Below are 22250 nucleotides of genomic sequence, written 5' to 3' on the forward strand. Positions count from 1 at the left end.
AAGGATTTGATTAGTCCATGTTAATATTTTTTCTGCTCTTCTTAGATATTCATGAGTAAGCTATGTATTGGGAGAAAGCTGATAATAAGATTTGGTAATGTCAGTTTCAGTGACTGTTTAAAGCTTAATGGAGTGATTTTAAAGTGTACTTGGTTATAACAACAAAATCATGAGAAAAGTCAATCTATTACTGCGGCCTGTACTTAAAAAAATTAACTTCCTTGTTATAACTTTTGGCATTTATTATCTTCGGTCAGAAATCCTTAAGGATATGTGATTCTCCTGTCTTCCTTAAGAGTCTTAGAGTGAAAACATTAAGTTCTAAAGTATTAGAACACTGATTTTTATATTATGGTACATTCTGAGTCTCTGGTCTGAAGTTCCCAAACAGTGCTAGTAAATGTTTTAAAGTATTCTTTAATGAAATTAAAGTAGCTCATCAGGGCAAGAAGGGTGAGAGACAATAAGACTTTTGGTAATTACACGACTATTTACAAATTAAGGGTTGATGTGGTGAAATCTGCTTTGCTTGTGTGGAAGTTCCTCCTCCGTTGGTCACCTTCGTGACTACCAGTAGCCAAGTGAGCCGTGGGATTCTGCAGCACTGAAACTGCTGACGTCTCTTAAAGCAGGTAACTTTGACTCACAGTATGATCCTTGTCTGCAAATGCTTGCTTTTGGTAGCTCAGCGTGAAATTTAAAGACAAAGACACAGGTAACAGTGAAGTGAAGGAGTGAGAAAACTGGAGACTTAAACTTTAGGTAAGTGCTTTATAAAATAAATGTGAAAGAGGTATTAAATTCATTCCATTGTAGTTCCTAGAGTTTAAAAAAAATGCTGTAAAAAATAGCTGTCTGAACCAATGAATTCCTCATCTTGGAAAATTCCAGCAAATGCTGAATACACATGTTGGGGATGATCTGGCATTGGGAGGGAGGTGACAAATTCACAATTCATTGTATCTATGAAGTAGAGAAAACAATGGGAGAAATTTTCAGAGGAATAGAGGGTAAGAGTTATTTAAATAATTTTAGCCTGGGTGCTTGTAGCAATTTTCATACGTGTTACTATATCATATGCCACCCAGCAGTTACCAATAATACTATGAGGTAAGAATGTGGTAAAAAGATAAAAACATATTTTCCCATATGCTCTTTTTCAGCATTACCTCTAGGTAAAATACAGCAGAACAGCTGGTGTATTTTTAAAAGGAAAAGAGTATTAGCAGTTTTTCTATCTCCTATAAGATATGAAAGAGACACAATGAAATTTGTCAGTAAAAGCTTTAGGAATATCTGCACATGTACATTTACATTCATTACATTCAGTTTGATAACACTAGTAGTTTCAATACAAATACTATTAGAGAACTCAAATTTCAGACATGGTCATATATATATGCTATTTGAAATTCTTTTATCTAGATACAGATCTTGATAGTGAATCTCTTGATGAAAGGTGTGCAGCTAGCTTGTCCCGGAACTCATGAAGATAATTATATTGCTGAAAAAAGTAAAGATACACTGAAATACATTGTAGAAAGCTAATTGCCAGAGTAGTAATGATACTAGTTGGAATCAGGAATCAAAATAATACTTGGTAAAAATGATTCTACATCCTTTTGGGTAAGGAGGTATTTACATCTTGGGTTAGTTTTATCTTTCAGTGAAGCTACATACAAGGCTTCCCTAGTGGCTCAGTGGTTAAGAATCCACCTACAATGCAGGAGACCTGAGGTCGATCTCTAGGTCAGGAAGATCCCCTGGAGGAGGGCATGGCAGCCCACTCCAGTATTCTTGCCTGGGATATCCCACGGCCAGAGCAGCCTGTACAGTCCATGGGGTCGCAAAGAGTCGGGCACGACTTAGTGACTAAACAACAAAAGCTATATATAGTGTGAAAAACTTGCTTTAAAAATCTCTAAAAGTTAGCAGGTATTATGAAATACAGATGAACATTTTATGTCTGTAAAATCATTTCTCCCTTTACTGGCAGGAGCAAATAAGATTAAAAATAACACATGAAGTGAAAGTGAAAGTCAATCAGTCGTGTCTGACTCTGCTACCCTGTGGAATTCTTTAGGCCAGAATACTGGAGTGGGTAGCTGTTCCCTTCTCCAGGGGAGTGTCCCAACCCAGGCATGGAAAGCAGGCCTGGTATTCTATTTCTAATGCATTTTCTCCTGGGGAGTAAGTCCACAGGGAACGGCACTGTCTGCAGCAACTAACAGTATATTCAAGAAAAATCTATTTCTTGGTTTACAGAAGCCTTCGTTGTCTGCTTTTTGTGATGATAAAATCATTTTGGAACAATTTCCATAATAGAAAATACTGAAATAAAATCACTAATCTCAACAGATAAGCAAAATAGATTCTTTAATTAATTCATTTGGAGTTTTAACAGCTGCCTAGAGGATATTCTTACCCTGCCCAAAATCTCATTTTGTATTACTATTGAGAAGTTGGGCTTGCATACTGCTAACTTAACTTATATCAGCATAGAGATGGAAAAAACATGTTTGCCCCAGAATGCTGAGGTGATAAATGGACAGCTCATATTAATGTGGGCTTAAGGTTAAAGATGCAAAACACGCATACACACACACATATACATGTTTGTCCATGTAATTTGTTCTTGTCAAAGAGACACTTGGGAACATCTTAAATTTGAAGCATCATTTGATTTTAACAGGTAACAAGAGGGAGCTTCTGTTTTCAGAACCTGCTCCTCTGACTTAGTCCTAAAGCTGAGACCAGGGAACTGGGAAGGGAAGGCATGTTAGCATTGTTGTTCTGTCGCTAAGTCGTGTCCAGCTCTGCAACCCCGTGAACTGCTGCATGCCGTGCTTCTCTGTCCATAACTATCTCCCTGAGTTTCCTCAAACTGATGTCCATGAATCAGTGATGCCATCCAACCATCTAATCCTCTGTAACCCCCTTCTCTTGCCCTCAGTTTTTCCCAGCATCAGAGTCTTTTCCAGTGAGCCAGCTTTTCATATCAGGTGGCTCAAGTATTGGAGCTTCGGCTTCAGCATCACCCCTTCCAGTGAATATTCAGGGTTGATTTAGGATTGACTGGTCCAAGGGACTCTCAAGAGTCTTCTCCAGCACCACAGTTTGAAAGTGTTAATTCTTTGGCACTCAGTCTTCTTTATGGTCCAACTCTCACATCCATTCCTGACTATTGGAAAAACCATAGCTTTGACTATACAGACCTTTGTTGCAAAGTGATGTCTCTGCTTTTTAAAACTCTGTCACTGCTGAGTTTTCCAAGTTTTAAAAAGCTGTGTCTAGGTTTGACATAGCTATTCTTCCAAAGAGGAAGCATCTTTTAATTTCGTGACTGCAGTCACCATCTGCATTGATTTTGGAGCCCAAGAAAATGAAATCTGACACTGTCTCCACATTTTCCCCATCTATTTGCCAGGAAGTGATAGGCTCTCTTACACCGTCATCAAGAGGCTCTTTAGTTTCTCTTCACTTTCTGCCATTAAAGTGGTATAACCTGCGTATCTGAGGTTGCTGATATTTCTCCCGGCAATCTTGGTTCCAGTTTGTGATTCATCTAGCCCAGCATTTTGCATGATGTACTCTGCATATAAGTTAAATAAGCAGGGTGACAACATACAGCCTTGATGTACTCCTTTCCCAATTTGGAACCAATCTGTTTTTCCATGTCCAGTTCTAACTTGCTTCTTTCCAGCATACAGGTTTCTCAGGAGGAAGGTACGGTGGCCTGATACTCCCATCTCTTTAAGAATTTTCCACAGCTACTTGTGATCCACAGTCAAAGGCTTTAGCATAGTCAGTGAAGCAGAAGTAGATGTTTTTTTGGAATTCCCTTGCTTTTTCTATGATCCAGTGTATGTTGGAGATTTGATCTCTGGTTCCTCTGCCTTTTCTAAATCCAGCTTGTACATCTGGAGGTTCTCGGTTCACATACTGCTGAAACCTAGCTTGAAGGGTTTTGAGCAAAATCTTGCTGGCATGTGAGATGAGTGCAATTGTATGGTAATTTGAACATTGTTTGGCATTGATTTTCTTTGGGATTGAAATGAAAACTGACCTTTTCCAGTCCTGTGGCCACTGCTGAGTTTTCCAAATTTACTGGCATAATGAGTGCAGCAGTTTAACAGCATCATCTTTTAAAGCTCAGCTGGGATTCCATTACCTCCACTAGTTTTGTTTGTAGTAATGCTTCCAAAGATCCACTTGACTTCATACTCCAGGATGTCTGGTTCTAGGTGAGCACACCATCGTGGTTATCTGGGTCATTAATATCTTTTTTGTATAGTTCTTCTGTGTATTCTTGCCACTTCTTCTTAATATCTTTTGTTTCTGTTAGGTCCATACCATTTCTGTCCTTTATTGTGCCCATCTTTGAATGAAATGTTCCCTTGGTAACTCCAATTTTTCTTAAGAGAGATCTCTAGTCTTCCCATCTTACTGTTTTCTGCCATTTCTTTTCATTGGTCACTTAAGAAGGCTTTCTTATCTCTCCTTGCTATTTTCTGGAACTCTGTAGCTGGGGGTATTTTTCTGTTGGCAGTACAGATCTACAAATCAGTAATATCCTTGGGGCACTGCTACCCAGTGTTTTTGGTTTTAAAGAGAAAGTAAATGGAAAGATGTCACTTTGGTTAGTCACAGCAAAGGATAACTAGAATGACTTTACATTTTTTTTTTTTCTATTAGAGTCATTCATCTGTGTTTGTTAAATGTTTAATGATACCATAAGAGGATCTTCATGAGCTACTTTTCAGTCAAAAGTCTACCCAGGAAACTACCAATTTTAGAGTAAAAATTGCCTCATTTTTCCAGGTGACAGAATTCATTCCCAGAACTGAATGGGCAAAAACTGAAAAGGAATGGATCCTAGAAGAATAAACTGGAAAGTTCATAATTTTTCATTATTTTGTTTGGAAAAGCGGAACTTACTTAAATGTAAATTTAAAAAGTCAAAATATAAACAGGTGAGACATGGATAACAGGATGCTTTGGATTTTCACGGCCCCTTTGAGGACGTGTTGCTCTGTGACAGTCCGTGCCTAACCGCAGCCTCATGAGAACAGTCGCCCTTCTTACCTTTATGGTCTGTATTGCTCCAGATCCTCTCAGGTCCCTCAGGCTGTCGATGGCTTGCTGCGGTGACACTGTGTCAGACAGGTATAGGAGGAGACAAGCAGCTACTAATAGAACATGAGAGAAAAAGCATATGTTATGTATATTATAAATTGATGATGGGTACAACAATTCATATTTAGTTTAGACTTCTGTTGTGCAGAAGACTGAGTTTGCTATAATTGTTTGAAATGAATTAAAAGACTAAGACTTTTTAGTGTGTGTTTTTGACAGTTAAATTATGACTTTAAATGACTGCAGTTGAATTAAAATTTAACACTGGTTTCATTCTTTTTTATTAAAACTGCTTTATTGAGTGATTAAAATTCATATCCCACAATTCATTCATCGAAAGTGTACAATTTAGTGGATTTTAGTGCAGCCATCGCCACTTTTAGAATATTTTCATTATCTCAGGAAGAAACCCTGTACTCTTTTGTTATCATCCCCCATCACTCATCATCCTGTCACCCCCCCCCCCAAGCAACATTTAATCTACTTTCTATCTCTATGGATTTGCCTAGACATTTCAAATAAATGGAATCATATGTTGTCTTTTGTGACTGACTTCTTTCAGTTAGCATTATGTGTTCAAGATATTTACATATGGTGGCATGTACTTCATTCCTTTTTATAGCTGAATAATATTCTACTGTATGGCTATACATTTTGTTTATCCATTTGTCAGTTGATGTGGACATTTAGGCTTTTCCATTTTTTGGCTGTTATAAATAATATGGCTATAAATGTTCATAAGTTTTGTATGAACATGTTTTCATTTCTTTTGGATATATACCTAGGAGTGAAATTGCTGGGTCGTATGGTAACTCAATGGGTAAGTAGGAGGAAGTACTGCCTGGCTATTTTCCAAAGCAGCTGCACCATTTTCCATTCCAGGCATAGAGTGTTAGGTTTCCAGTTTCTCCACACCCTTGCCAACTCTTGCTTTCCATTTTTTGGGTAATAGCCATCCTAATGGGTGTTAGGTGGTATCTCATTGTGGTTTTGATTTGCATTTCTCCGATGACTAAGATGTTGAGCATTTTTCCGTGTGCTTATTAGTGATTTGTGTATTTTGTTTGGCTAAGTGTCTGCTCATATCCTTTGCCCAGTTTTTAACTGGGTTGTCTGTCTTTCTATTGAGTTGTAAGAGTTCTTCATGTAGTCTAGGTAAGTCCCTTATCAGATACATGGTTTGCAATTATTTTTTCCCTTTCTGTGGGTTGTCTTTTCATCCTGATAGTACCTTTACACAAAAGTGTGTAATTTTGATACTGTCCAACACTAAAAGGAATAATTGTTACTCCCACTGTGTTATTTCATTAGCTATTTTTCCAACATATTTTTGAAAAGTTTAAAGTTAACATATGTAACTAAGGTTTTTATGCTTATGTTACCCATGGATATTTAGAAGTTACTGTATCATAATACCCGCATAGGGAAGACATTAGAAAATAAAACACAAGAAGGCAGGTGCTAAGACATAAAACTTGTTTTACCGAATCCTCTAAAACAATGCTGAAAACACCTCCCACTCCACCCTCACCCAAGATTTCTAAGGAACACTAAATGTAGGGCCTTAAATAATCCTTTGGGTCTTAGTAGACATATATTATGTTTTGTCTGATTTTCATACAAAGTGAGCATATGGCCCGGAAAAATGAGTTTTCCTACTTTGAGGTAAAAAACAAAAACTGAATAATGGAAATACATTTCTTACCAAGACAAGATCTCCCAAGTCCTCCATAACAGCTGAAAGGGAAATACAGTTTTGAAGTTTGTACATTTTTATTCCATCCCAACAATTATAACCAGAGACTTGTTCTTTCTGCCTTCTATTTCTAGTCTAATGCCTAGCACAGTGCCTTGCACCCACGGAGATTAATAAGTATCTTTGAATGAATCATTCAAGAGCAAAGTATGCTTATTTATTTGCTGGGAGGTATTCTGTATACCTCAAAAGGCCAAGGAAAGCAAAACCTTTTTATTGACCTCTTTCAACATCCGGTAGTTCAGCTGGTAAAGAATCTGCCTGCAATGTGGAAGACCTTGGTTCGATCCCTGGGTTGGGAAGATCACCTGGAGAAGGGAACGGCTATCCAGTCCAGTGTTCTGGCCTGGAGAATTCCATGGGCTACAGTCCCTGGGGTCGCAGAGTGTGAGCCACCTTCACTTTCAACATCTGAGGAGTGTAACATGTTACTAAGTTGATAGAAATCAGACTAGTTTTACCAACTGCCTCTTTATTTTTCTCTAAACAAAACCTTAGTAGTTGTGAGACAGGTTCACATAAATAACTCTTCAGTCATGTAATAAGAGCACAGAGGTAGTGTACCCTGCAGGTTTAGAGCTTGGGCTCTGGAGCCGCACCGCCTGGGGTTGAGAACCATGACACTTATTAGATGTGTCAGCCTAAGTTATTTAACCTCTCTGGGCTTCAGGCTTTTCACCTATAAGATGGGGACAGCAACAGTATCTATGTCATAGTGAGGATTGAATGGGGTAACATTTGTAAAACTTACAACAGAGCTTGGCACAGAGTAAGAAATAAGTGAACATTAGCTGCTATTACGTAGCATTGTGAAGAAAGGAGCAGTTCTATATAACTGGATTTTCTAGGAAAAGGAGGATCAATTCTTAAAGCAATGAAAACATTCACTTTAATCGGTTTCAAAGATCCTAAAAAAGTGTATTAGACACTTCCTGACTTTTCTAAGAGAGTGAGTGTACTGATTCCATTTAGGTGCTGACAACTCATCAAGTGCATCAGTTACAGTGGTGTATATGCGTAGACAGAGCTGTAGATATGTGTCTTGTGATAGGATGTGAGACAGGATCAAACAGGCACTGACCCCTGGGTGACTGGACAGTGTCCTGGCTATAGGCCTGTTTCAGAGATGAGGCTCTACTGTATAAAGACAGACAGAGAATATTTCAGTGGCTTTCTGTAAGATTAAAACGTACCACTTATATCTCTTGCTGCCTTTATCTTTCTTCCTCTGTTTGGTTGATTCCTACTTATCCTTCAAAATCTAGCTCAAATTTCACCTCCTGAAGTGCCTCTGTTCCCCGACAGAAACCACTGCCATCCTGTGTACCGCCACATACATCTGCTTGAGGAGTATTACACTTGTGTGATAGAGTCGTTAGCTGTGGTTTCTTTGAGGGTGGGAACTGCATCTCAGTGTGTGTGCTTTGTATTCATAATATTTCATATACAATGCTTCATACACTGGGTTGAACTGTGTCCCTGAAAAGATATGTACCTAATCCCTGGTACGATGAATGTGACCTTATTTGAAAATTTTGTTAGTTGCTCAGTTGTGTCTGACTCTTTGTGACCCCATGGTCTGTAGCCTGGCAGGCTCCTCTGTCTATGGAATTCTCCAGGCAAGAATACTGGAGTGGGTTGCTGTTCCCTTCTTCAGGGGATCTTCCTGACCCAATGACTGAACCTGGGTGTCCTGTATTGCAGGCGGATTCTTTACTGAGTCACCAAGGAAGCCCAGTCCAGTATGAGTGATGTCCTTCTAAGAGGAAACTCCATATGAAAACAGACACCCAGGGAGAATCATGTGATGACAGAGGCAGGGAGTGGAGTGATGCAGTTACAAGCCAAAGTATGCCAAGGATTGCCGGCCACCACCAGAAGATAGGAACAGGAGAGGAAGGAATCTACCCAGGGTCTCAGAGGGAGCATAGCCCTGCTGGCACCTTGAATTTGGACTTCAAGCCTCTAGACCTGGGTGGGAATAAATTTCTGTTTTTTAAGCTACCCAGTGTGTGGTACTCTGTTATAACAGCCCCAGGAAATGGTATACTACAATAGGCACTGATTTTAAAAAGGAACAAAAAAGTCCCAGGAAAGCCAGTCAGGCAGCACAGATAGAATAGGAAAAAAAAATTTACCAGATGCTGTTTCTGAGAAATAAACTCTAGAGCTGTCTAGCAATGTCGGCACTCAAGGATGGGAGAATGAATAGAAAATCTTTGTCTGAACAAACATTAGTCACTGTAGGGACACCTTTGAAAAGTCTAGGATAATGAAAATTTCCAGTCATCAGATGCTTTATTTTATGGGAGCCCGAAGCATTCGACATAAGCAAGACTGCCCATTCACCTTTCCATCCTGTTTGTGTTCAAACATCACAGCGTTTGGTTTGCTGGAACCTGCTAGAGTAGAATTTGTTAAGCTTCTCTAAACTGAGCTAGTTTGAGTTCTAGTAATCTTTCGGCAGAAGCTTTCAAAGATTTGGGAAAAAAAAAAATCTCAGAATTTGTTTGAAAAATGGGTCCCCAAATTGTAAATTATTTTTTCACTAGCTCCATGTATCTAATGCTATTTTACTTAGATGTATCAGCAAATTTATCATAGATAACTGTATTTATTCTAAAATTTTGTTGCTACAATTAGAACTAGATGAGAGATGATGCTTTTCTACAGAGTAAGTTTGGAAACTGTAGGATATAAAATGACTTCTAGTTCTTTCTACCCTGCTTCACAGTTCTCTACGTCAGGGTTTAGTTTGGTCATAAACAGATGTGTGTTCCCAAAGACCTCTGTACTAGGCTGGTTTGTTTTTAAAAACATAATCTATTGGTGTGAAGCCCCAGAACTCTTGATCTAAGGTGAGAGAAGCTGGCTGGGCTTGCTCTTTTAATAGGCGCCCTGAGACTATGTTATTTGGTATAGTTTGTATACTTTCTAGTCCATGGTAGTGATCTTAGAGCTTTTGAGGTATCACACTACTTAACGTTCTATGTTGTTCCAGAAAGGATTACACAGACTAAGATACCGCCCCTCCTGCCCCCAAAAAAGCAGTTGCAAAGAAGGACTAGTTTTCTCTCTGTAGCTGGTTCCCCTCTGCTTTGTGGGGCTCACCTCTGCATAACTACGTTACTTTATGACACCACTTCAAGTCTTTGCAGTGCTACTGTCTACTGCTGTTTGTCACTCTCTTCCTTTCTCCAAGCTTTTTTCTTCTCTCCCCTTTTTTCTCCCTTATCATTTTGTTTTATTTTAAACTTTGATACCAGTAGCTTATGTACAACCACTGACAAAAAATGTGAGTCTCTTTTCTCTTTCTTTCAGGTAGCAAATTCATATCATCAAATAAAATTTTCAAGTCCTGTTTTTAGGATTGCTCATGGGTTAGGAATGATTCCTTTGCTGCTAATGTTTTAAAAAATGGACTTTCTTGCTGTTGGAAGAAAGTAACTGAAAGGTCGACTGATAGTTAAGGTGGTGTTATATAACAAGAATGACACCCTGACCTTTTTGGGAAGGATAGTATCCCCAAATTATGAGTAAAGGTCTAAGACAAAAGGAAAAGGAAAAAAAAAAAAAAGCCTGTTACCCTATTCTAAAAATTTCCCAATCTACTCATTCATTGTCCTTACTCTTCAAAAATCATCATGGCAAATATCTGAGTGCTTGCTCTGTGCCAGGCATTGTGCAGGACTTTTCATGTGTTACCTCCTTTAAATCTTTGCAATGAAATATAAGGTAGGTAATAAGTGCATACAGATTCAATAATTTGAGAAATCATTTTTGACTGGGACATTTCTCATGTATTATATGGAGAAAAGGAGAACATACTGTATTAAGGTTTTTCGGTTATTTTTAAGGCAAATTTCAAGCTCCTCCATAATTTCACAGCAGCTGGTGATGTCAGGAGTCCCTCCATCTGGAATTGGATGGTGATGAGTGATAATTCCATACTGATGGTAGAGATCCAAAAGGTTTGGAACTCTATATTTTGACAGTTCCCCTCTGGTGCAGAAAACAAATATGTCTTGTATACCATAGCTCTTTAGTTCTTCTGCCAATAGACCGAGATACACAAGGACACACATGGACAAAACATTACAAATTTAAATACAGTCAGGAGGGAAAATATGGAGTTAAGTCCCTAAAGCTGAACAAATTAAATAAATAACAAATGATAACCTGTTAACTTTGAAGTGCTTATTGATAACCTAAAACAATGCTGATCTGTCTTCAAACTAGGGTAAAAAGTAAGCACAAATGGGAATTAGAAACATCTGAACCAAAACATGATTAAAATGAGATCTGACTTTATAAGTCAAAATACCTTTTACTGGATTTTAAAATGTCAGTTATATTGCTGCTTTGAAAAATAATTTTTATAATAAATACTGCTTTAAATATTAAAACGTCTAATATTTCAAAATAAGAAGGAATGATAGCACATTGTCCGTTTTCTTCTCACCAAATCAACCTTGTTTGCTATGTTTAAGACTATTTTGTTTCACCCTAAGCATTCTATATAAAATCTCCAGCATAGCCATGGTGCCTGAGCTCCTGTATTTTTTTTTTTTGAGCTCCTGTATTGTCTCTTATATTTGCATTGTACCACACAATTATGCATTTAATTTTATGAACTAGGATTTCAAGGAAATAAAAGCATTAGCTGTATGAAAATTATATGACCTAGTTAGTTTCAGGGTAATGATATGAACCAAGCAACAGTACTACACATCATTCTGTTTACTGGAGCTTCCTCATGGCAATATTCACTACAGAGCATTTGGTTCATAATGAATAATTCTGGCTCATCTGATTCCTTTTTTTCTCTCCCCACCCACCAAATCCAAGAACATTTAGCTATTTAAGTACAAAGTACTTTTATCATGAAACGCTAAACCTGTACTTGAATTATAGCTAGTCCAAATTGAGATGTATTGTAAAGGTAAAATACATATATGATTTCAAAGACCAAGTATAGTACAAAAAACCCACTATCTCATTAGTAATTTGTTTTATACTTAAAACCCACTGAAATGAGTTAATTTTACCTGTTTTTACTTTTTTAACATGGCCCCTAGAAAATGTCAAAGTACATATATGGCTTCTATTTGTGGCTCCCAGGATGTTTCTAAGGACAGCTGTTCTAGATAATACAATTATGCTTCTGTACTTGTAAAAGGGTTTAACATGTAGTTGATATACTTAACCATTTTTAGGAGAGTAGGTAATTTCCTATTTGCCTCCTGTACACATTGAATAATTTCTATTATTTAGGTTGGATTATAGCAGATTTCAACCTTCCCAGAAAGAACTCTGAGGAAGGACACAGGAAGGGCTGCTAGGAGAGTCCAGGTCTCCCCCTTCAAACACTGTTGTCTGTTTTGTATGTTGGATTCCACTCAGGATTTCATTGGAAGAAAAAAAGTTTTGGTAAAAAACTGGAAACTCCTTTCACAGAAAAGACTAAATGCATAGGGCTTTCCAAAGTGTGCAAGATTGTTTCTTGAACAAATGATTTAAAAATTTAAATATTATTTTGCTCATGAGATAAATGATTGTTTATTTAATGCATGTTGAGATCAGATCCTATTCTATCTTTTCTACCTATACCCTGGGTCTAGAAATATCTGGGATAGACAATTTCAATACTGCCTCTGGGTTCCCAACTCAGGCTTAATTTCCAATACAGTCAAGTCTGCAAAGAACAGTCTATTCAAAGTTTGGGGCATTGCAATTTCAGTTTTCTATTACATTACTTTTCTTCAACTTATACATTCTAACCTCAAAAACAGTTTATATGTACAAAACGACAACAATTAGTGAAAACAGCACTATGTTTAGTACATAGAGATGAGTTCTCTTTGCTATTCACAAATACCTCTTCATATATTAGAATAAGTCTATAGTTTGAGACTTAATGAAATACTGAACATTTTTGTGAAAATTCAGAAGAGACTACAGTTTGTTCTTTATGACAAAGAGATTTTCAGTATTTTTTAAAAACCTGTTAAGATGGTTTTCTCATACTACACCTACCTGTATCTTTTTGGATATTTCTTCTAACATCTTTAAATTTACAACCTGTGAGTAATGACAAGGCAAGTCAAAGAGTCAGTTTTTGATCATAAATAACAAGTATATTTAAACACATATATAGCTACGGTATATAGCTACACCTGATCACTTATATGCACCAATTCCATTTTGAATGTGAATTTCAGTTTCTTATATTCTTAGGACTATAATTCCAGGGATTCAGATTTCTGTCACAAGAACCTGGCTGTAGTCCTTAGCCTCACATTGTACTCCCATGTTACGTTTAAGATAGGTAAATCAGAAATGTAGACCTGTGAATGTGGATTTGGAGGGCTGAAGAATAATGTATGTTCCTTTATCAATAGCCCACCAACAGGGTTTCCAGAACTGAGTTCCTATGCTGATAGTCTGTGAAATTCTCTTACTCCTCAGTACAGAGAATGATGTGCTAGCTGACACAAAAATTATTCTAATAGATCAGTAGTGTCACCTACCTGGAAGCGCACATAAACCAAGAAACTGAGAACAATTCACTCGTGACAGGGGTAGCCTGAAAGGAAGAAAACTTTATCAAGTTCAATTTAAAGTCATAGATGGACATTTACATAAACATGTGTGCTGGGCCCTGAACAAAGGTGTTTTAAAGTTCTATAGCAGTCACAAAACAAAAATTCACAGTTAAGTATCAATGTGTTTGCCATAAAAAGGCTTGGAAAGACTAGGAGTTTTAAAATAGGGACTTATCATTTGCTTTGTTGAATTTAAGTCTTAAAAATGGCAAACTTATTTAAACTAACTTAAAGATAGTAATGCCAAGATTACCTACAGCTAGTATAAAGTGTACTTAAGTTACCCTGCAGCATGTTACTGAGATATTTTGTATTTAGTAACCTTAGGTAATAAGCTGAAAATGAGCATTTTGACAATTTCATCTCCAGATTTCTGTATAGGACTTCCTTAAACAGATACAATTTCATGGAATAAAAACCACAGGCCACCTATTCTTTGTTCTAATGGGTTTTGGTTAAAATGAAATAATTTCAAGGAATCCTATTCCCAGTTTGTAGTACTCAGGGACAAAGGAGGCAGAGGCTCACTTTGTCTGTAAAAGAGATGAGTTTAGAGGAAAAGAGGGGGCATCATATAAATACTACCTGACTTTGAAAATTTGATAAGTTTTTGAGTCTAAATGGGGTTTAGAAAGGGAAATGAAAAATAATTGCTATTTGATGGCAGAATAAAATAACTATAGGGCCAACACTTTTCCCCTCTTCCTACAGCAAGGCAAATGATTAAAGAGAGAGATTATTACATTTACAGGAATAAGAGGAAGCATTTGATTGCTGGTTGTAGAGAATCTGGTGTAAGTTACTGCCAAGATTTAGAAGCTGATTTTCTATAAAAACTTTAGCTTTGTTATTGTATCTATGGTAATATGACTTTTATCTTAAACAGGGTCTGCTGGTAGATGCACTACTGTGGCAAGTAGTTCTAGGACTTGAATAAAGGATAACATAGACTATCTCATCCTATATTTCATATACTATTCCTTTGTCATGAAAGAATAAGAAGGTTTTGGTACTAAATGGGAGGTCATTTCAATCTTAACTCACTTCTATTATGGTTTTCTCAATGAATAAGGAAGGAACTCCCACCACTCCCACCTCCCCCCCTTCCAAAAAATCTTATGCTGTCATAAATATAAAAAGATAAGAATTATATAATCATCAGAAGAGAATCATTTACAATATATAGACTAAATTATACAAAGATTTTGATGTACATCTCAAATATTTTAGCTCATTAACTCTCAGAAATGTTAACATACCATGATATCTGAATTGGAGTCTGTTCATCTTCAATAGGCTCTTCATCTGATGAGTCAAACTCACTTGTTTGCATTGAACTAGGCTTCAAAAGAAATCAATTATGTTAAATAACTAAAGAATATTTGCATATAGTTTTAGCAAAACTGATCCTTGCTTAAACACACACTGAGGCTTATTTGCAATTTATTCAACCTGGAATATCAGAGATCAGTAATATCAATAATAAACTATTGCTGTTTACCATCCTATTAATAATTACAGGACTATGCAGTGGAAAGAGTGTTGCAGTGGGAACCAAGAAGCCTGTCTTCTGGTCTTGACTCTGCCACTTACTGTATAAGCTCAGACAAGTGATGTCAGTTTCTACTGGATCTCAGTTTTCCAAAACTATAAAGTGAGGATATTTATTCATTCCTTCACAAACACTTCTTGGACACTTTCATATGCCAAGCTCTGGAGATGCAAAGATCCATAAACTAAATGGCCTGCCTTCAGTATAGTTGGAGAGACAATGTGCAAATAGATTCAAGAAAGTTAGAAGTGCTAAAATGGAAGCATAAACTATGACCTTCAGAGCAGAGAAGGTAGTGACTGTTTAGGGAGCTGGAGAAAGCCTCACATGGGAGAGATCCATTAGTTGGATTTTGATGGAAGAGCAAGAGGTTTTCAGGCAGATAGAGAAGTTAAGGCAATTAAGACAAAAAACTAAAACCACACATGCTTGTGTACAGTATAGTTCCTCAGCATCCGAGTGGGGACTGGTTGGTTCCAGGAGCAATGCCCCCACCCATACACACACCATGGGTACCAAAATCCCCTGATGGTAAAGTCCCTTACAAAAACCAAAACGGTGCAGTTGGTCCTCTGCATCTGAGGATACCAAGGACCAGCTGTATTCAGGAATTGTGACATCAGAGCAGAGGAGAGGAAGCTAAAGAAGTAGCATTCTCATTTCTCTAAGGATAACCCCCATACAGCCTAGTAGTTTGATTGGGGAGCAGGGTGGGAAGTATAGATGCAATAACCTGCCCCAAACTTTGTGAATGACTGAACTAGAGAGATTGAGATGGACTTTGTGTGCTAATCTAAGAAGCCAAAACTCAATCATGTGGGAAGAATTTCCATATGGAAGATGTGTTGTGTTATAAGACCAATAAAAAGCACACCTTTCTTCTTCCTAGTTGGAGCCAACTGAGAGATGAGACACTGAAGAGGCATGGAGATCAATATGTCAGTTTTATTACAGAGGGTCAGATGGAGGATGCGGCTTTAAAACAGGTCAAGTGGGCTTGTCAATTCTTCACTTCAGAATTGGACTTATCCACTCAGGCACAGGCAGTGATGGACAATTCAGCTCCCCTCCCCCACCCTGTGGCAGACAGCACCCTAGAGAGTACTATCTGTGAAGAGAAGGGAAGGAAAGAATGAGTTCCTTGAGTTCAGCTCCTCCCAAACACAGGAATCAGATCACTCACTCTCCCCCTCCTGGGGACGAGTGACAGCTGATGTCCCTTCACGTGGAAACACAGGGATTAGCAAGTATAACTGCCTAATGTCTTTTCTAGCTCTGCCACTATATTCTATAATGGTCTTGTTTGTTACTACAAGATCACATTACAGAGCCAATTTAGGCTGTGGATTTGAGTTGCTTTGGATCTATCTGTATTGTTACTGTCAAGTCAACGCAAATGGAGACCCTTCAGGGGGTTGTCAACCCTGGTGGTAGGTGATATGAGTCAGGTGAGGTTTCTGGTCCTTAAACCTGCTTTTTCTTTCTTTCTCTTTAAGGCAGTTTTGGTGATTTGAGTTTCAATTTGTGTGGCCCTTTCACTCAGGCTTTTCCAGCCAGGTTTACAAATCCTAACAGAGCTGGACGTTTCTGCTTCCTTGGGCCCAGAGATTCTGAACTCCAGGGAAAGGGAAGCAGTGCCTGGTGGCCCAGTGGCATGATGACAGTCGTGACACACCCACAAGCGCGGTTTGTTAATCATCTTTCAAAAAGTTTTCCCCGTCATTGGTGAGGACTGCTTCTCAGGGGGCCCAGGCAGCCCGGGGTGTGCTTTGGAGCTGGGATATCAGGCTGAATGATGCACGTAGACACAGGCCCTCTACGCCTCAGTTTCCTTCTTAAAATGGGACTCAGCCCTTTCTGGCAGGGCTGTCGCGAGGCTCAGGAGACCCTGTATGCGACAGCTCACAGCCCTCAACAGGCGTGTAGCGAATGTCCGTTTTCCCCTGGCTAGCCACCTACCCTGTTCCTTTGCTGCCATCCTCGCAGGTCCCGGGATAGCGCCGCCTCCCCTAGCCTGGACAGTTACTGCGCGAGCTGTGCGGCGGCCAGGCCCGGGCTGTCCCCGGGCTCAAGAACTGGCCTCAGGACCGCTCCCATTCCTGCGGCTCCGTTCCTCCAATCCCCGGCCCCACTCACCGGCTTCATTGCGGGCCACCCCACGTCCTGATCGGCCACCACCTCCCTTAGGCAGCACCGGTATCTCAGCCTCCGCCCCGAGCCGAGCCAGCCCCTCTGCTCAGCTCATTGGTACATCCTTCTGTGAGGTGGGGCGAGGCGTCTTCTTGAAACCAATCGGACCCCCACTTCCTGTTTCTTACCCCGCCCCCGGGCGCCCCGGCTCGGCCTCTAACCGCTCATTGGTTCGTAGGAGGCCTTTGAAAGACGCGCGGGAGGAGGGCCCTGCTGAATGTTGATTGGCTGGGAGGGCGCTCTCCTCCCGCCGGTTGGAAGCGTAGAAGGGGCTGGGAAAGGGGCGGAGCGATATCGTTTAAAGGCAGCCCGGGAGCAGTGGGGATGTTTGAAAGTGGGGCTTCCTCTTGGCAGGATTTTAAGGTGATATCGAGAACGGAATTTTGTTTGTTTTCTTAAATTTTTTTAAGCTTATTTTTTTAAGGGCATGGTGGGGAGCATTGACCTGAGACATCTTGTGAAAACACACCACATCCTATAGACTTTATAATTATGGTATGTCTAGTCCTACAAATACTGTGGAAATTGCCCAAACCCAGAATATAAACATACTTTGTATGTTTGATATTTTATGTTCCTTAGCATTCCAGGATATAGACAGATTAAGATGTACATCAACCTTTCTGTTCATGAAATATGAATGAAATAGCATGTTACGAAGGGGAGATTAAAAATCTCCAGATGGTTTAAGTGTCAATTTTTCTAAATAATTGGCTCTAATCTTTAAAAATCGTGTTCGATTATTCTCTCTCCCATTCTCCAGTCCCCATTTAATTGGCTGTGGGGAAGAAGGTCACCTGGAGCAAGTATTACTGGCAGATCTGACAAAAATATGCAGAACTTTCAGCGGCCTGACTCATGTTATGGAAACCAGTGGGAAGAGAGCTATTGAGAAGAATTCTTTAGTAAAGAAAGTAGCACAGTTTGACTTAGAGACTGTATTAGGGTTCTCCGGGGAGGGGGGCGGGGATAGGATATGTACATAAAAAGATTTATATTAAGAAATTGGCTCTCACAACTGCGGAGGTTTGGCAAGTCAAAAGCTGATGGGAGATGCTAGTGGGGATGGAGACTCAGGAAAACGTTGTGGTTGTAGTCCAGGGACAGTCTGCTGTAGAACCAGGACTAGCTGATGCTGCAGAGGAGGCCAAAGCCCATTTGCTGTAATATGCTTACTTGCCTTCTTGTTCAGACTTTCAGTTGATTGGATGAGGACCATCCACATTATAGAGCAGAATCTGCTTTCCTCAAAGGCCACCAATTTAAATGTTAACCTCATCCAAAAACACCCTCACAGAAACATCTTGAATACATTTTGAGCAGCTATTTAGGCACGATAGCCTATCCAAGTTGACACATAAAATTAGCCATCACAGATAGGTTTTATTGGGCACCCGGGTCCTAGTCAAGGTACAAAGAATACTTGAGTGAACTAAACAAAGTCCCTGATGTTATGGGGGCTCACATGCTATTGGGGGAGACTGTCAGGTTGTGATATGTAATGTGAAGAAAAATTAAAACAAGGGGAGTCTGATGAGGTTGCTAGATAGAAAAGTCAGGGAAGGCATTTTTGAGTTGTTACTTGAGAAACCCAAATGAAGAGAGAGAGTGAGCCATTTGAATATTTAGAGGGAGAGTTTTCATTCTGTCTGAAGAGTGAGGAGGTGCAAAGGCCCTGGGGTGGGAATGTGCTGCTGCTGCTGCTGCTAAGTCGCTTCAGTCGTGCCTGACTCTGTGCGACCCCATAGATGGCAGCCCACCAGGCTTCCCCGTCCCTGGGATTCTCCAGGCAAGAACATTGGAGTGGGTTGCCATTCCCTTCTCCAGTGCATGGAAGTGGAAAGTGAAAGTGAAGTCGCTCAGTTGTGTCTGACTCTTAGCGACCCCGTGGACTGCAGCCCACCAGGCCCCTCCATGGCAAGAGCCCTCATGCCACTTCCAGGCAAGAGTACTGGAGTGGGTTGCCATTGCCTTCTCCGGGGAATGTGCTAGGTGTGCTCAAAGAATAGCAAGGAGATGAGTACAGGAGAAGTTGATTGAGTGAGGCAGGCAATTAAGCAGGGCCTTGTGGGAGGCTTAAGAACCTCTTTTCTGAAGCATTCTGAGAGGGTTCAAGGAAAGATTGGGACCTGGGTTCCAGGTACTTTCGGGGTGGGCTTCAGGATATTTGATATTCCTTCATTCCCTAATGCTCACCTTCTTTCCACTTCTCCCAGTGTTGTCTCCATAGATCTCCTTAATCTTCAACATCAGACACTTCTCAGAACTTATCCACCCTCAGCCCACCCTTGGAATTAGTGAAACCCCAGTCCTTTTGATCATGAAGGGGCAAATTCTGCCACGTCTGGCCTCAGCTGGATATGAACATAGCCTCAATCTGTTCTAGCTCTTGCCGATTCTGCAAGAGGAGAGGATGAGCTCCAGTCCCATGGTAGGAAGAGGGTGGGATGTGGAGAGCTGAAGTAAACTGGGAGTGTTTCAATTTCTGTTTGTTCTTTTCACCAGCAGGGTCAGTCTAGGGTTTCTCTTTACCCAAACACATCTCACCTCTGTGATGTAGGGTTTTCTTTTCTTTCTTTTCCTTTTTTCTAGTCCAGGGTTTGTAGACTATAGCCCCTGAACCAAATCTCACAGGTCATGTCCTACTGTTCACGACCCCATGGATTGCAGCACACCAGGCTTCCCTGTCCCTCACCATCTCGTGGAGTTTACTCAAGTTCATGTCCATTGCATCGGTGATGCCATCCAACCATCTCATCCTCTGTTGCCCTCTTCTCCTTCTGTCCTCAATCTTTCCCAACGTCAGGGTTTTTCCAGTGAGTCAGCTCTATGCATCAGGTGGCCAAAGTATTGGAGCTTCAGCTTCAGCATATGTCCATCCAGTGAGTATTCAGCGTTGCTTTCCTTAAGATTGAATGGTTGGATCTTCTTGCATTCTGAGAGACTCTCAAGAGTCTTCTCCAACATCACAGTTCAAAAGCATCAATTCTTTAATGTTCTGCCTTCTTTACGGTCCAGCTCTCACAACCATACATGACCACTGGAAAGACCATAGCGTTGACTATACAGACTTTTGTTGGCAAAGTGATGTTTTTGTTTTTTAACACACTGTCTAGGTTTGTCATAGTTTTCCTGCCAAGAAACATTTGTCTTCTAATTTCTTGGCTGCAGTCACCATTGGCAGTGATTTTAGAATCCAAGAAGAGGAAATCTGTCACTGCTTCCACCTTTTCTCCTATTTGCCTTGAAGTGATGGGACCAGATGTCATGATCAACTCCCTCTGTTTCATTACTATGCTAAAGCCTTTGACTGTGTGGATCATAACAAACTGTAGAAAACTTTTAAGAGACAGGAATACCAGACCATTTTACCTATCTCCTGAGAAATCTGTATGCCAGTCAATAAGCAACAGTTAGAACCCTGTACGGAGCAACTGACTGGCTCAGGATTGAGAAAGGAGTTCAACAAGGCTGTTTGTTGCCACCATATTTATTTAACTTATACATAGAGCTCATCATGAGAAATGCCGGGCTGGATGAGTTACAAGGTGGAATCAAGATTGCTGGGAGAGGTATCATCAACCTCAGATATGTGGATGATACCACTCTAAAGGCAGAAAGTGAAGAGGAACTAAAGAACCTATTGATGAGGGTGAAGGAGGACAGTGGAAAAGCCAGCTTAAAACTAAATATTAAAAAAAGAACTAAGATAGTCTGTGAGAGGAATGTAGATTCCTGTAACATGATTTTAACTCTGCTTCTTGCAAAGAAAGAGTCCTGGTCTCACGCTAAACCAGTCTCCTCTGCTCAGCTAGGTCCCTTCGTTATGGAGGGTCCTACATAAACTGACGAGGTCTCTGGTTGAACTATCTGGTTAAATGGCATTGTAGTAAACCTAGTTTCTCTCTAATCCCCAAGATTCTCCCTGAAGAAGATAAGTGTGAGCTGAAGTTCAGCCTGACACACCTGTAGTCATCAGTTAATTTTTTGTGTGTGATTCATGACTGTTAACAGAAATGTATGTGGTCAAAACAATGTGGAAGATTTATCCAAACTACCAGAGAGAAAAGTGTTAACATATGTTCATAGACAGATGAGTATTTTTAGAAAAGCTCAAAGAGAAATGAAACATGATTACTGTCAGAGATTACACTTGGGTGTGTTAATATGTTTTATACATAAATCCATATTTTAAAAGTATTTTATTATTAACAATAGTGGATTAGACACACTTTTGACATGTGTGTTAGGGAGAGATCATAGAGTTGACTGCAGTTTGGAGAGAACATACTTCCCCATTCTTGACATGTCATGTTTAAAAATTTCGCTTATGATGACCATTGGGTACTGTTTATGACATCTATAGTAGGCATATTTTGTTTTCCCATTGCTTCTCCCTTTGGCAAGTTGCTCCTGTCTCATTTCATGTGGTTTTACTGGGCATGTGACTGGGATTGATCCATAAACATACCCAATTCCCTGCTTTTGAAATGTGCTGGAGAAGACTCTTGAGAGTCCCTTGGACTGCAAGGAAATCAAATCAGTCAATCCTAAAGGAAATCAACCCTGAACATTCATTGGAAGGACTGATGCTGAAGCTAAAACTCCTGATGCTAAAACTGATGCGAAGAGCTGCCTCAATGGAAAAGACCCTGATGCTGGGAAAGATTGAGGGCAGGAGAAGGAGGCAACAGAGAATGAGATGGTTGGATGGCATCACAGACTCAATGGACATGAGTTTGAATAAACTGCAGGAGATAGTGAAGGACAGGGAAGCCTGGTGTGCTGCAGTCCATGGGGTTGCAAAAAGTCAGATACAACTTGGTGACTGAAAAACCTCCAGTTACAGTTAATGGTTCAAGGAAGGCTTATAACCCAAACTGGAGGATCCTTCCTTGTCTTGTGCACTTTGGTTGCTGGTATTCTTATTTTCTTCTTTACCTTCCTAAGTTCTCTGTTTCACCCCAGAATGATACTGTGTTCTAATTTACATTGGATAACTGGAGTAGGT

General features: G+C 39.8%; 1 protein-coding gene across 8 annotated transcripts; it reads right to left on the minus strand.

The window, feature by feature from the left end:
• Window positions 1-1270: 1270 nt before the first annotated feature.
• On the minus strand, window positions 1271-17310 carry CDKN3 (cyclin dependent kinase inhibitor 3). Of its 8 annotated transcripts, none has more exons than XM_043919358.1 (8): window positions 17186-17310; window positions 14757-14839; window positions 13423-13478; window positions 12929-12973; window positions 10721-10943; window positions 6842-6873; window positions 5086-5189; window positions 1271-1504 (listed from the first exon to the last, which is right to left on the minus strand). In XM_043919358.1, exons 1-8 carry the CDS (start codon window positions 17192-17194, stop codon window positions 1418-1420), a joined length of 639 nt encoding a protein of 212 aa, XP_043775293.1. In that variant the 5' UTR covers window positions 17195-17310; the 3' UTR covers window positions 1271-1417. The 8 variants fall into 8 exon arrangements, with proteins under 8 accessions (XP_043775293.1, XP_043775300.1, XP_043775294.1 ...); XM_043919365.1 differs by having other exon boundaries at window positions 10721-10808; window positions 17186-17278; XM_043919359.1 differs by having other exon boundaries at window positions 5086-5186; window positions 17186-17278.
• Window positions 17311-22250: the final 4940 nt, after the last annotated feature.

The sequence above is a fragment of the Cervus elaphus genome, chromosome 12 (genome assembly GCF_910594005.1).
Source record: "Cervus elaphus chromosome 12, mCerEla1.1, whole genome shotgun sequence".
NCBI lineage: Eukaryota > Metazoa > Chordata > Mammalia > Artiodactyla > Cervidae > Cervus > Cervus elaphus.